Source organism: Lagopus muta, chromosome 15, assembly GCF_023343835.1.
Source record: "Lagopus muta isolate bLagMut1 chromosome 15, bLagMut1 primary, whole genome shotgun sequence".
NCBI classification, from domain to species: domain Eukaryota; kingdom Metazoa; phylum Chordata; class Aves; order Galliformes; family Phasianidae; genus Lagopus; species Lagopus muta.
In genome coordinates, this window is record NC_064447.1 from 1,913,433 (window position 1) to 1,926,795 (window position 13,363).

Here is a 13,363-nt window from a genome sequence, read left to right on the forward strand (position 1 = left end):
GGGGAAGAGAGTTGCAGCAAGAAGTGCAGTCTCAGAGCCAGCGAAAGCCCAGGGCACAGATGTGAAAGCAGTCTCAGAGGAAGAGGGAGGAGGAGATGTCCCCTGAGCACGCTGTCCCCAGACGCTTCAGCCACAGCTTTAATTCAACAGACATCAGGCAGACAATAAATATGTAATTTACCCAAACCACATCCAATTGCATTCCTTTGCTAGAGACAAATCCCAGTCTTCAGTGCACTGCCACGTCCAGAGCCAAAAAAAGCCTCCTTTCACAAGGGCAGCAGTACCACATGCCTCCTTCTGCCACTTGAATGCAATTCAAACTTTCCTTGCTTTAATGAAGCATCATGTCCCAATTTCCAAACAATCAACCTCAATTTAAACCATCACATCTCTGGCTGTGCCTCAAGCAAGCACAGAGGTAGGGTGAGCCTGACAGACAGCAGTGGCATTTGGCATTTCCATCACAAACAACCAGAAGATAAAAGTGTAAGACTGGCTGAGAACTTCACCAGGAGCCCAGAGGACTGGGAAGGGACAGGGAGAATGAACCTGAGGGGGCAAGATGGTTTCTCTGCAGGCACGGCTCAGTGCTGTTACCTTATGGAAAAGCACCAAATTCTTGCCCATTCCTCTCTTCTACCTCTGGATTTGGCCGGAAAAACATCTGGTGTAACTGAGGTGATATAGATACAGTGGTGCCTGATGCCATTATGACATTCCCCTTTCCTCCCTGGAATAACCATACTGGATTGCTGTCTGCTTCACCATACAGCTATGCCAATACAGCTGAAGCCATAGGATGTGTTCGATCACACAGGGCCTTAAGCAGTACTCGCCCATGAGAGCAATTATTTGAACAAACATAACCATCGCATGAGGAAAACACTATGCTCCAGATGAAGGGGCTGAAAACCAACTCAGATGCTTTCAGAAAGCTGTAGCACAGCAGAGCCAGCCCCAAAAGGTCAACACGTGTTGCTCCAGAACAGCCACATTAGCTTAGCTCAGTTGTATGCAAGCTCTACCCCATCACAACACCATATCCCTGCATGGGATGCCCCAGGCACGTCCTCAGCACAAGCTCAGCCCACTGCACGCCACCTGGCCCTGCAGGACAGGCTCTGAACCACTACTCTGAAAGCAGCCAAGCTTTCAAAGAAAAGGACCTTGCTGTGCTCGTGCTGGGAACTGCCAGGGCTCTGCAGTCACCACAGGAAATGCAATGCAGAATTTCTTTGATTAGTTTTCCCACTCATGCATTGCCTCATATACATCCTCAGTCAGGCACACAGATTCCACAGCTTAAGGCTGCAATGACCACACGCTTTCTCTTCCATTCTCAGTTTCCTCTTCATTGTGATAAAACCAGGCCAGCATCCCTGCCCATCAGAGCGCGTGGCCCTCACACAGACAGAGAGAGGAGAACGCTTCAAGAAGGAATTAATTAAAACAAGACAGAAAGACAAGAGGCACGGGAGAGAAGCAGCAGGGGTAACCACACTCACAAAACAGACGAGAAAAGGCCTTTTTTTTTTTCCTTCCAGTCCCTCCCAGCCCAGCACAGAGCCAGCTGTAGCCAGAAAAGCCTCTCACCCAAGACAGTTCAGCTCTGCGGGTGCGATGATGCCCAGTTGGTGTGAGCTCAGCCCGGCGTCCCCGGAATGGAACGGCTGCTGCAGGCGCCAGCTGCACGGCCCGCTCGGAGGAGCATGCTAGATGGTCTGCACAGAGCCTGGCAACGCGCTGCGCCTGCCAGGAGGAGCGGCAGCTGCACCAGGCTGGGGAACAGAGAGGAGGGACACGTCAGAATAAGGGCTGCTGAGACTGGGGGCCCATCGGCATCACAGCAGCCCACGCCACCAACCTCTCACATTTTGGGTCACTCAGTCAGCGGCCGCTCGAACTACAGCTCCCAGAAGGCTCCGCGTTTCCTGCAGCATCAGGCTGGCGATGGGCCGGCGCTCGGTTCGCCTGGAGACAGAGCTTGGTCTGCTGCTGAGTCGGCTCGCACTCTTCACTCAAGGTTTCGGCCCCTCTGGCTGTGATTTATCGCCCTGCTAACCCTGCAAGCAAGGCGGCCGCTCAGCCTCGCTGTGCTGAATAACACAGCGCCTCAGGAGCACGGCAGGATCCCAGCCATGAGGGCTCTGGACAGCTCTCCACAACCAGCAGCAGGGCAGGATTGCTGTGCAGGGACTGGAGGGGCACGCTGCCTGCATGGTGAAACACAAAGAGACACGTTAACTACCCTGCGTGGTCACAGCATCGTTAGCACTTACAGCTAATTGCCAAGTACAAATGCGATCCTGTCGAATGTGCCCATCCCATCCCTAAAAGGTATGGAGTCTGAACACCAGCCCCAGCAAACCCAGCTGCCCTCCCTCCTGCAGGGCATTTCCCCACACCTCTTCACACTCCCTGCTCTCGGAGCAACGTGTTTTAAGGACATTCACACTGAGGGAAAGTCTCCTTTAGGCTGGAGTTCTATAAGACAGAGCAACAAGAATCCCCATCCACCACCGTTTGGTTTGCTGGCACATTTTTGCTATCTCTATTTTAGATTGGGGAGGAGGCAAAAAAGCAAATGAGGTTTGAGCCAGAACATCACTGAGCATTCTGGGGGGTGTGGGAGAAGCACAGGAGAGCGACAGACCCTGCTCTGTGCCCATCTCCCTGCCCCTTCAGCCACCTTGTCGGGCTGCTGCTGGGGTAGGTTATGGAGTATTCATGGATTTTCTCTCCTTGCATAACACAGAGATTCCAGGCAGTAGGAAAAGGAGGACTTGTGTGAACAGCTGGGCCTGCACTGCTAGCCACAGCAAAGCAGCGCATGAAGAGTGCTATGGAGCAGGCAAGAAATGCTGCTTAGGGACCAGCAGAAAGTAAGCAATGCTCTGATCAAGGTTTGAAGGGAGCACCCCGGCCCTTTTGGCCCAAAGCTCTGCACAACACAGGGAATGCCTGGCCTGCAGCACTGCCGATGCACTCACAGCAAAGCCAGAGGTCTTCTCAGAGCTGATGAGGCGTCGAGCTAAACACGGCAGGACAGAGCACCCCCAGCTGCCTACATCAGCTGACAGCACACCACGTCATTTTCCTTGCAGGAGATGTGTCCACATACGCATTGTCTAGGAAGACAAACCGCTTAACGTCCAGCAGCTTAAAGTAAAGACCTCCTGGCTGCGCCCAGAGCCCAAGCAGTGCCAGCTGAGCCGCAGGCACACAGCTCCATCAGCCCTAACGCCAACACCAGGCTGGATCCCGGCGCTGAACAGGCACCCTGGGTTCCACAAAAGGGGCTGCATCGCAGGAACAGAAGAGCTGTTTCTCTTTTATGAATGCGTTTCAGAGCTCGTACCATCGGCAAAGCGCACTTGAACAGACATACGGTTCCAATGCTGTTTCTAATGCACAAGCCTAAAGACTCGGGTTTTTAGAAATCAAACTTGATCATTTCAAGCTGGCAAAAATAACCCCGTGTTCCCTCAAGTTATTTTCTTTTCAGTGAGGCAGGGTACAACACAATAGGAAATAGCAGCAGTTATGTACTCAACCTCCAGAAACCCAAAGGGCCAATTGCAGCAACCCACGGCAGCTTTCCAGCCCTCCCCAATCTATTTGCTGGAGTTAGACTGAAAAGCTCGCTGCCCCCAAGCCATCCAGCAAAACCCCCATCCTGCTAATTGCATCAATATAAATGCATTATCTTGGCTGTCAAACAGCAGCTGGATGAGCGGGGCTGCGCTCTGCGCTGTGAATGTAGAGAAACAATTGTGCTTTCTGCTGGTGACACATTTCTTCAGATCTTATTTCCTTTCCAGGGCTTCCCCTTCTGCCCAGACACTCGGGCAGCATGCTTTTTTTTTTCTTCCACGGTGAGAGGAAATGGCAAACAAAACCTCTCCTCGCCTTTAAAACCAAATGTGAGCAAGCTTTGGGAACGACTCTGTCATTTCCCACCATCCCAGACAAGAACGTGCAGGGAGGGGAGCTGTGAAGGCAAGAGTGAAATGCTCCTCGTGCACAACCAGCAGTCCTTGTGCCTTCCTCAGCTGAGCACAAGGAGAGCAACAACCCTTGAAACAGCCAAGTGCAGGAAGATTTGGGAGAGCGTGCAGACAGCACACCTTGCTGAGGCAGAAAAAGGAGGAGGAAGCCCCCAGATCTCACATCCAACCCACATAAGCAGCCTTCCCAAGGCTGCACTGCCTGTGACCTTCCTCACAGCCCCATGTTCCAGCTCACAGTGCTGCTCTCTAGGGGTGCTGCCCCAGCACCGAACCACAGCACGGCTGGGTGGGAAGGGCCCTCACAGCCCCCCCAGACCCACCCCTGCATTGGGCTGGCTGCCCCCCACCAACTCAGGCTGCCCACAGCCCATCCACGGGAGCATCCCCAGCTCTGGGCAGCAGCGCCAGTGCCTCACCACCCTCTGAGTGAAGAATTCTCTCCCTAAAATCTCCCCTCTTTTGGTTTAAACCCTTCCAACTTACCCTGTCACTACGTGCCCATGTAAAAAGTCACTCTCCTTCGTGTTTATCAGCTCCCAGTCTGTTACACAGCCACCTCCAGGCCTTCCCATAAAACCTCTAGGACAACCCAAAGCAGCAGATTTCCCCCATGAAAAGCCTCCCACTCCCAGCCACAGGCTTTGGGCCATTCCCTCCGCAGATAGAGCCCTCAGCAGCACAGCCCTTCAGAGGTTCACCCCATCCCTCAGCCACTGCCAGGCTGAACAGCTCACCCAGCCTTTTTTTCTTTTTTTTCCCCCGTATTGTGCAACTTTAGCACTTTTGTTTTATTCCAACTCAGAAAGCATCATGACTGGCACACGCCTTGGGCTCCCGTATGCTCCAAGTCACCAGACTGAGCCTGCAGTTCTCCTGTTCCCTGACCAAGCAATCCGGCCTGGCAGGCTCCAAGTCACATGAAACCTCCCCAAAGGGCTCTACAGCCTCAGGGTCCACCTGGGAAAGGAGCCGCACCAGCTTCGGACACGAACAGCAGCTGATACAAGTTACAGCAAGCTAACATCCCCAGTTACCTGAAACCACAGCACTTTGGATCGCATCTCTCTGACACACGGTAGGGTCACATTCACATCGGAGCCAAAGGACAGCAGCACCAGCTGCTTCACCCACCCCATATGCTCCTGCAGCTCATTCCTCACCCACAGCCCAATCCTGCTGCACTTCACCACCAGCCACAGCCAGCACGAGAGGGGAGAAAGATGAGGTCCTACAAAGAGCCCCATAGCAGGGTGAGGAGAGGCTCCAACATGAGCACAGGCAGCCTGGGCTGGTATTAAACGTGGAGGTTGGTGGCCCTGCCTGTGGCAGGGGGTTGGTGCTTCAAGATCCTTGAGGTCCCTTCCAACCTGGGCCATTCTGTGATTCTGTGACCACAGTGAGATCAACAGGCATCATGCCCAGGCACTGTTGCCCCCCAGAGCATCAGCTCCACGGTTGTACCTTCTGTCTGACCATGGGAAACCACCCATCCACACTGCGGGCCCATGGCATGCTAAGATTTCAGTCTGAAGGCAGTGCTCAGGGGAACCAACCTGCCATGAGGATACAGCACACACAGCTCCCATCCCAACCTGATACCAGGATCACAGCACACACAGCTCCCATCCCAACCTGATACCAGGATCACAGCACACACAGCTCCCATCCCAACCTGATAGCAGGCTCACAGCACACACAGCTCCCATCCCAACCTGATACCAGGATCACAGCACACACAGCTCCCATCCCAACCTGATACCAGGCTCACAGCACACACAGCTCCCATCCCAACCTGATACCAGGCTCACAGCACACACAGCTCCCATCCCAACATCCCAACCTGATACCAGGATCACAGCACACACAGCTCCCATCACCCAGCCATTCCAACTCCCTGCTCCCGAAGCCGAGGAGGGCTGGGATGCGGACCGATGAGCAGCTCAGAAAATGGGGCGGTCACAGAGAGCCGGCGCTCCTTCCTCTCCCCGAGCCGCGCGGCAGCGGACCCTCGGAACAGCTCCAGCGCCTCGGGACGGCACGGAGCCCCCGAGCCCGCCGGCCCCGCAGCCCCCCGGGGCAGAGCCGCGCTCCTCCAACAGGTGGTGCCGATCGGCGCGGGGGCGGCCCGTGCCCGGCCGCAGGCAACGCGGCTGCTCCGTGCGGCCCGTTGCGGGGAAGCGGCCCCCGCTCCCGGAGGCCCCCCGGCCCCGCTTACCTGAGCGGCCGCGCTGTTCTCGCCGTGCCCGCGGCCCCGCACTTCCCGCCGGGCGCAGTAACTTCGCCCCCTCCTCCTCCTCCTCCTCTTCCTCCTCCCTCTCTCCCTCCTCCGCGGCGTACGGCCGTTCCGCCGCCGCCGCCTTCCTCCCGCTCCGCCGCCGGCCCGGCCTTGCCCCAGAGTCCCCACGCCCGCCCTTACGCCGCCGCCGTGGCGTAGCGCCCCATCCCGCCCTCCGGACGCTACGGCGCGGAAACGGCGCAGAGGCCGTCGTGAATAGCAGGAGCGAACTACAAACCCCGAGCGGCGGCGCGCGGCAGCAGCGGAAGGAGGCGGCGGAGCGGTGCGAGCCGGGAGCCGGGCGGAGGGGCGGGGAGCCGGGCGGGGCGGGGATCGCAGCCGGCGGCTCTGAAGGCCGCGGCTCGGGCGTGCCCAGTGCTGAGATCGGAACCCCGAGGCTCAGCGTTGTCGCGCTCCGTCCCCGCCCCGCTAATTGCATCTCTTAATGACCTGGCGGTGCGTGAAGCAAATTAGGGTTCGGCTCCGGGCTGCTTCAAACCTCCGTCCGCCTGGAGCCGGGCGGGCACGCGGCGACGGGAACCTGTGCAAACCTGGGAGCCCCGGCTCCAACGTGACTCGCCGTGCTCCCGTTGCACGGGTGCGGAAGCCGGTCAGCAACTCACAGAATCACAGAACGGCCAGGATTGGAAGGGACCTCAAGGATCGTGAATCTCCAACCCCCTGCCACACGCAGGGCCACCAACCTCCCCATTTAATACCAGACCAGGCTGCCCATCCAACCTGGCCTTGAACACCTCCAGGGATGGACGGGGCATCCACAGCCTCTCTGGGCAGCTGTTCCAGCACCTCACCGCTCTCTCTGTAAAGAATTGAATTCAATCCAGTCCCTTATCACAGAACCACAGTTCCCTTCCCCAGGTGCTGCTCCCCACCTCTCACCCCCACTCTGTGCATACAGCCAGGGCTGCCCCCAGCAGCACAGCCAGCCTCCAGCACTCGCTCATCCAATTTCATGCAGTTGTTCATTGCCCGTGGAATTCCAGCATCGTGAAACATCGCGCCCGGCTTGTGACATCCAGCTCTGCTGCTGCCGCGGGGCTCAGAGGACACTGCTTGCCCAGCCCTCTGCCTCCAGGAGACACATGTAGGTCCAGCTGTGCACAGACACAAAGCAGCTTCACGTACCGGATGGTGGGAGGGCACAGCAACATGTTCACATCACCCGATTTTAGATGGCTAAGCTGAGGCGTTTAAATGGAGCTGACCAGCACGTGTTTGAGTGACAGAGAACGACGACTGCAGAGGAGGATTCCACTTATTGCAGCACCTGAGATAAGTTCCTATTTCTGCCATTGGTTTAAGGAGAATCAAATGTTCAGCCAACACAGCGGAGGCATCAATATTTCAGTGAATGGTGCTCTTGGAAACAGATGCCTTAGCAGCACTGAATGCTGCGCAGAAGTGAAATGTCATCCACTGCTCTGCCCTATCACACCTGGCCACGTTATCACAGAAAACAACTGCATTTTTCAGTTGCTGTAAGCCCACTGTAACTCCATGCTGACTGCTCCCCTGCCCTTTCTTCACCTGCAAACAATAGCTTCTAATGGGGATGCACTGCAATGATTTTTCTTGGGGACTGAAGTGGAGCTGGTTGGCTCAGGTCACCCTTTGAGCCCTTTTTGGCTGATTGTGCAAACGTGGCTGTCCTGCAGGCCTGAAGGTCCTCCTGTAGTCACCACAGCTTTTCAAAGACTGCAGCAAGAGCTCCGTGAGGACATCAGCTGGCTCCCCTGGGTTCAGCCTCCCACACCCATGGATTTGCACAGTTGAGATCCAGCGAGCAAATGCCATCCAAACCTCACTGTGTATCAATGCAGGCACTGGGAGGGCTCCAAATGTGCGGTGTCTCCTCCTCAGGTGAGCCATCACGCTAAGCACTGACTGTGAGGGATGGGTATCCCGTGGGATGGTGGTGGGGCTGAGCTGGAGCCCACCCTGCTCGCCGAGCACCAAGGATGGCACAGAGAGCCGTGCAGAGGACAGGAGGATGTGGAGACTTCTTGGCTGAGCTCCTGGAGCCAGTGCTGGAGCCAGCAGCTCCTGCTTGAGGGGCATCAGGTAAAAGGGAGGAAGGGCTGTGGTGGCCAACCAACGGAGCATCTGCCAGCCTTTGTGTCCCAAACCAGCAAGCTGTTAATGAGCATTTCCCTCCAGCCTTACCTTCCAACTTACCCTAACTCCAGACCACTACATGGCCTTTTTCCACACTGTCCTGGCACCTCAAGCACAGCATAAGGAACAAGAAGGTCCTGATTGAGCTCTGAAGGAAAGCCATGGCTCAGAGCGCACGATGCAATACCTATTTATGAGGAGATCCTCCACGTGTCCTTAAGCTGTTGTAGCAAAGCTTTGTGCAACAAAGGTGCAAAGAATACACAACTCTTGACTAAAAATCCATTTGTGTGTGGGTGTGCAGTGATGCAGTAGATGTACTCGTGTGCACACATGCATATGGGGTCCTATGTGCAATGAAGAGGACACTGAAGATAATGGTCTTGTACAAACCCCAAATAGTTTTTATCTCAATGTCAAGATAAAGCCTCTCGTGCTAAATGGGGGTGATGTAAATAAGACTCAGAAGGACTTTTCAGAGAGGTGCAGATAAAGCCCCAAGGAAGAATCACACTTTTGTACAGAGGAATATTCATTGCACGTGCTTTTAGCACTGCGATGTCCTGCTGTGGGCTCCTGGTCCTGCTCACTGTGTGGCACACGCTGCCTTCTTCCGTGGGACAGTCGTGGTGATGATCAATTCTCCTGCAGTAATAATTAGTTCTCCTGCTGTAACCATCCCATGACACGCTCTCTGTCGTGTTTTGTCTTTTTTGGTGGGGTTGTGACAGGCGAGCCCCTCTCTGTTCTGGGGAGAGGTATCTGTTCCCTACCTATGGCAACCCCAGGGCCCCCATATACCAGCTCTACATGTGCTGGTTGACACAGGACAGCAGTCCTTGAGACTTGGGACCAAGTCTGTGTCCTAGAACAGCCACCAAAGCCTCACCTCCATGGGACATGGGTGATCAGGGGGAGAACCGTCGGGTCCCCTAGGGGTGCTGGGGCTGTGATGCCCGTGGAACTCAGGAGGTACTGTGAATGCCTTGCACTTCTGGGGGATCTTTCACTACAGGTGGGGAGTGCCAGTGTTTCCCTGGGGGTATCAGGCATCCCTAGTGGTGTGAGAATGTCCCCAGTCTTCATTTGTGTGCTGGGGTACCGGGGAGCTCCCAGGGATGCAGGGTATCCCTAGAAGTCACTCACCGTGGAGGCGGTGGGCTTGGATTCATCCTTGGAGCAAGACATGTGTATGCAGGGGACAAGGGATGCCTCGCTGCCCACAGAGCCATCGGGGCTGACCAGGCTGAGCAGCAGCAAGTTGGTGCAGGCAAAGGATCGCTTCAGGCTGTAGCTGCTTTGGGAAGAGCTGATCCTGGGCAACTCTGTGCCAGGGGAGCTGACACATGGTGGGGCAGTGACCCCCAGTCACGGCAAGGAAGCACAGCACCTCGCCCAACTGTGAGACCCTTCCAACCCCTCTGTCAACCCCGCTGTCTCCTACCACCACCAACAACCCTCCATCACCCCCCTTACCTCCCTACTCTCTACTTTTCCCTATCCCTCAAGCCCTCACACAGACCCTCTAGCTTCCACAGTGTCCCCGTTCCCCAGAGCCTCCAGATGACCTGCAGGGATCCTGCTGCTCCCCCCCCCCCCCCGCCCCCAGTGCTCCCCATAGCCCACGACCACCACCCTTCAGCCCCCCACTCCTTGCAGCCACTCTGAGCTGCCTTATACCTAGGGGTGGAGGTGGCTGCATATTTGGTGGAGACTTGGGGGACCAGCAAAGAATGGGAGGCAGGGGGATGTGCCTGGCTGCCTGTCAAGGGGTCCATGGCCTCCTGGGTCTCCTTTGACTGCAGGACAGTTTTCATCCACGTGTTGGCCACAGCTCTGCAGGCCCAACGTCACAAATGTCAACAGAGACTGCTGCTATCACACAGTTCCATGAGGTCACCATGCTCCTGTTCCAGCCCTTCGCATTCCGTGCCTCCCGGCACACTGAGAATTCCTCTTTTAGTCATTTCTATCACCAAAGTAGCCACCAAAACATCTGCAGCTTTAGCACTAGATTAAAGACTGGTACTTCTCAGTAGAAAATGCCACAGGTAATAGGGGACAGAGAAGGCAGGAGGACTCCGAGTCAGGAAAGGCTGAAGACAGAATGAAGTGTTGAAGGCGAAAGAGTAAAGAATTTTGGCTTAGCTCTTCAGAACCTCATTTTCCTACTTCTCTTCAAACCAACCAACCAACCTTTTGGGATGACTCGGGAGCCTCTGCTCTCCTTCCCAGCTGGATTCTGTGTCTAAACCCACATCACACCGATTCACATGGGATGGGGAGGATGGCACCACTATGCAATGGTGCTGTCTCTGCTCCCCTCTATTGGCTGGGACATGGGATGACACAGGAGGAAGCTTAATTTTCACTGTAAATACCAGAAGTCAGCAGAAGAGAGCTTGCTGGGCTGTCTGGTAGAGGACAGCTGTTGTGTGCAGGAGCTTGCCATGACAGCCCTCCTCTGAGCAGACTATTGCCCAATAATTCCCAGCGATCTGCACTGTCCCTACCATTACTGTAAAGCCCACACTGCTCGACAGTCAGATAAAAAAGGGATGGGGAGAGGGGGAAAAAAATCACCAGGGCTTAGCATTAAATCTCAATGAAAGCAAGGGAAACTCTCCTGTAAGTATCGACTGGGAGAGTTTGGACTAAGGAGAACGTAAATGACAGAAAAGATGAGGTGATGCAGAACAAAGACTCTTTTATAGAAGAGAGAACACAGGTGGCTGCAGCTCTTGCCTTCTCTGCTGAAGGACATCAGCTCTCAGCTGTCAGTGGTGCTCAGGTTCGTCTGCCAGAGGTGGAACAATTTCTCCTGTCTCTAGAATTCTGTCCCCCTGGTGGGATGAGAGAACATGGTGAGGTTTTCTCCTGCACACAATCGACTCCTTTACGCAGCACACTGTAAATCTGCGCTGTCCCACTTCTAAACAAGAACTCAATTTATTCTGAACGGTGTAATTTCCTCAACATTTCTCAAGACGGTGCCATAAAACCACAGCCAGATTTTGTGAAATCTGCGCTCTTCACCCTTTTGACGCCACAGAAAAGCAGCCGAGCACTTAAAGTGAATATTGCTTTAAAAACGTGCACTGGATTTGTAGCTCTGCAAAACCACCTCCCACACAGCACCACTCCTGCTCATCTCCACGCCATCTCTAACCCGAAATCCAGCTGAATGCAGAGAGCTCCACAACCTCAGCAAAATCAACCCAATGCCTGAGCTCGGCTCGCTCAAGCTGCAGGCACTGCCTTGGCCTGCTGAGCTGACCTAGCTCCAGTGATCAGGCTGAAGTCAGCATCTCACAGCCTGACCTTCAGTACGTTGCTATGAGGTTGTTAGGGGTGTAACTTTTATTTGAGAATATTTGCTCGCCAACTTGCTACGCCATCAGCTAGCAACTGGAAAGCAGTACAGACCAAACAGTCTGACAGATGCCATCCACTGTCCCAAGTGAGAACCAAACAAGAAAGCTTCAGTGAGCCCCCCGTGGTCTCTGCGTGCCCCTCAAGCAACAGAACCCACTACAGGCACTATCAGAGCCCTGGGAGGGGATGATGGTGTTTGCTGCTCAGAGGGGGCTGGGCTGTCAGCCCAAATACTTACAAGTCTGCAGTGACAAGGAAGGCGATAAAGAAATCAGCACTGTCTACTCTAAGGGCTCAACAAACACTGCATCCACTGTGCTGTGCTGCTCCAGGATGAGCTGCCTTGTGAGCATCAGGTGCCTCCTTCCAGAAATCCTCCCTGCACAGCTGCTGCACCAACCCCCACTTCTGAAGCCATCCTTCCCCTGCCACTGTTTAACAAAGCTAGAAGATGGTAGGAATGGACTTACTGGGAATATTGCTGGATTGGACACAGAGATACCATACGGCTTTTTCTGAAAGCACAGAGGAGGAGAAAAAAAAAAAGGAACATCACCCAGATGGAGGATAAAGAATTCCCAAAACAGAGAGTGTAACCCTTCTAAAACATGCACCATTAAATGTAAAGCTCACTACTCGGGGTCCTTCTTACTCGTTAAAAAAATACCAGCCAGAAAAGCCATAGGAACTGGAGCTTTATCCCAGCATTAGGTCAATGCATGCTTCCCTCCCACACCAACAGCTGCAGCGCAGCCGTCCCAGCATCTCCCAGGATCAGTGACAGTAACAGAATTACAGCACGGTTGGGTCAGAAGCCCATCTGGTTCCGTGCTGTGGGCAGGCTGCCCTCCCCCAGCTCAGCCCAGGGCCCATCCACAGCCATTGGCAGCTCCACGGATGGGCACCCCCAGCTTTGGCCAGCAGTGCCAGCACCTCACTGCCCTGTGGGCAAAGAATTTCCCCCTGACAGCCGACCTAAATTTCCCCTCTTATAATTTAAAGCCATTCCCTCTCGTCCCACCATTATCTGCCCGTGCAAAATCCCCCTCCCGCTCCTGCTCAAAAGCCCCCTTGAGGCACTGCCGAGGTCTCCCCAGCCCCGCGGTCCACACACCGAGACGTGGTACTTCATGTAGTAGTGGAGGAGCCAGGCAGGGATCAGCACCCGCACCAAGACGAAGCCGCTGGTCTGGTAGGCGTTGAACACCTGCGGGACAGCAGAACGGGGCTCAGGGCCGGGGCTCGGGGCCGGGGCTCAGAGCCGGACGCCCAGCCCCGCTCACCTTCTGCCGCCAGAGGCCGCCGGGCTGCAGGAAGCGCTCCCAGAAGGCGGCTATGGGCCCCAGCCGCCGCTCCGGCAGCACGGGTTCCCGCTCGCTCAGCTCCTGGTCTCGCAGCCAGCGGCGCCGCAGGGCGCGGAGTTGCTGCAGCCGCAGCTTCTCGTCCTCGGTGTAACCGCCCATGGCGCTGCTGGACCCGACCCCAACCCGGCCTCCGCCCCGGCGCGGAGCTGCGCAGCGGGCACCGTGTCCTTAGCGACGGCGCGCGACACTGACGTCATCGC

The 13,363-nt window shown here is 55.5% G+C and overlaps 2 protein-coding genes across 8 annotated transcripts in view; both read right to left on the reverse strand.

Moving 5' to 3' along the window:
* CAPN15 (calpain 15) overlaps positions 1–6,614 on the reverse strand; it is a 48,736-nt gene extending 42,122 nt beyond the window's left edge. For 3 of the 7 annotated variants that reach the window (XM_048961615.1, XM_048961606.1, XM_048961607.1), the window contains exons 1-3: positions 6,229–6,474; positions 1,868–2,216; positions 1,597–1,781 (exon numbers count right to left, since the gene is read on the reverse strand). The gene's annotated coding sequence lies outside the window, so the exon portion shown is untranslated. Of the gene's footprint in view, positions 1–1,596; positions 1,782–1,867; positions 2,217–6,228; positions 6,476–6,526 lie in introns of those variants that run through there. The other 4 variants (XM_048961610.1, XM_048961613.1, XM_048961608.1 and 1 more) reach the window with 3 other exon arrangements.
* A 4,497-nt stretch (positions 6,615–11,111) lies between these two features.
* Positions 11,112–13,359, reverse strand: NDUFB6 (NADH:ubiquinone oxidoreductase subunit B6). The gene is made up of 4 exons (XM_048961660.1): positions 13,083–13,359; positions 12,914–13,006; positions 12,270–12,314; positions 11,112–11,267 (listed from the first exon to the last, which is right to left on the reverse strand). The coding sequence occupies exons 1-4, from the start codon at positions 13,260–13,262 to the stop codon at positions 11,202–11,204; spliced, it is 384 nt and encodes a 127-aa protein (XP_048817617.1). The 5' UTR covers positions 13,263–13,359; the 3' UTR covers positions 11,112–11,201.
* Between the last annotated feature and the right edge of the window lie 4 nt (positions 13,360–13,363).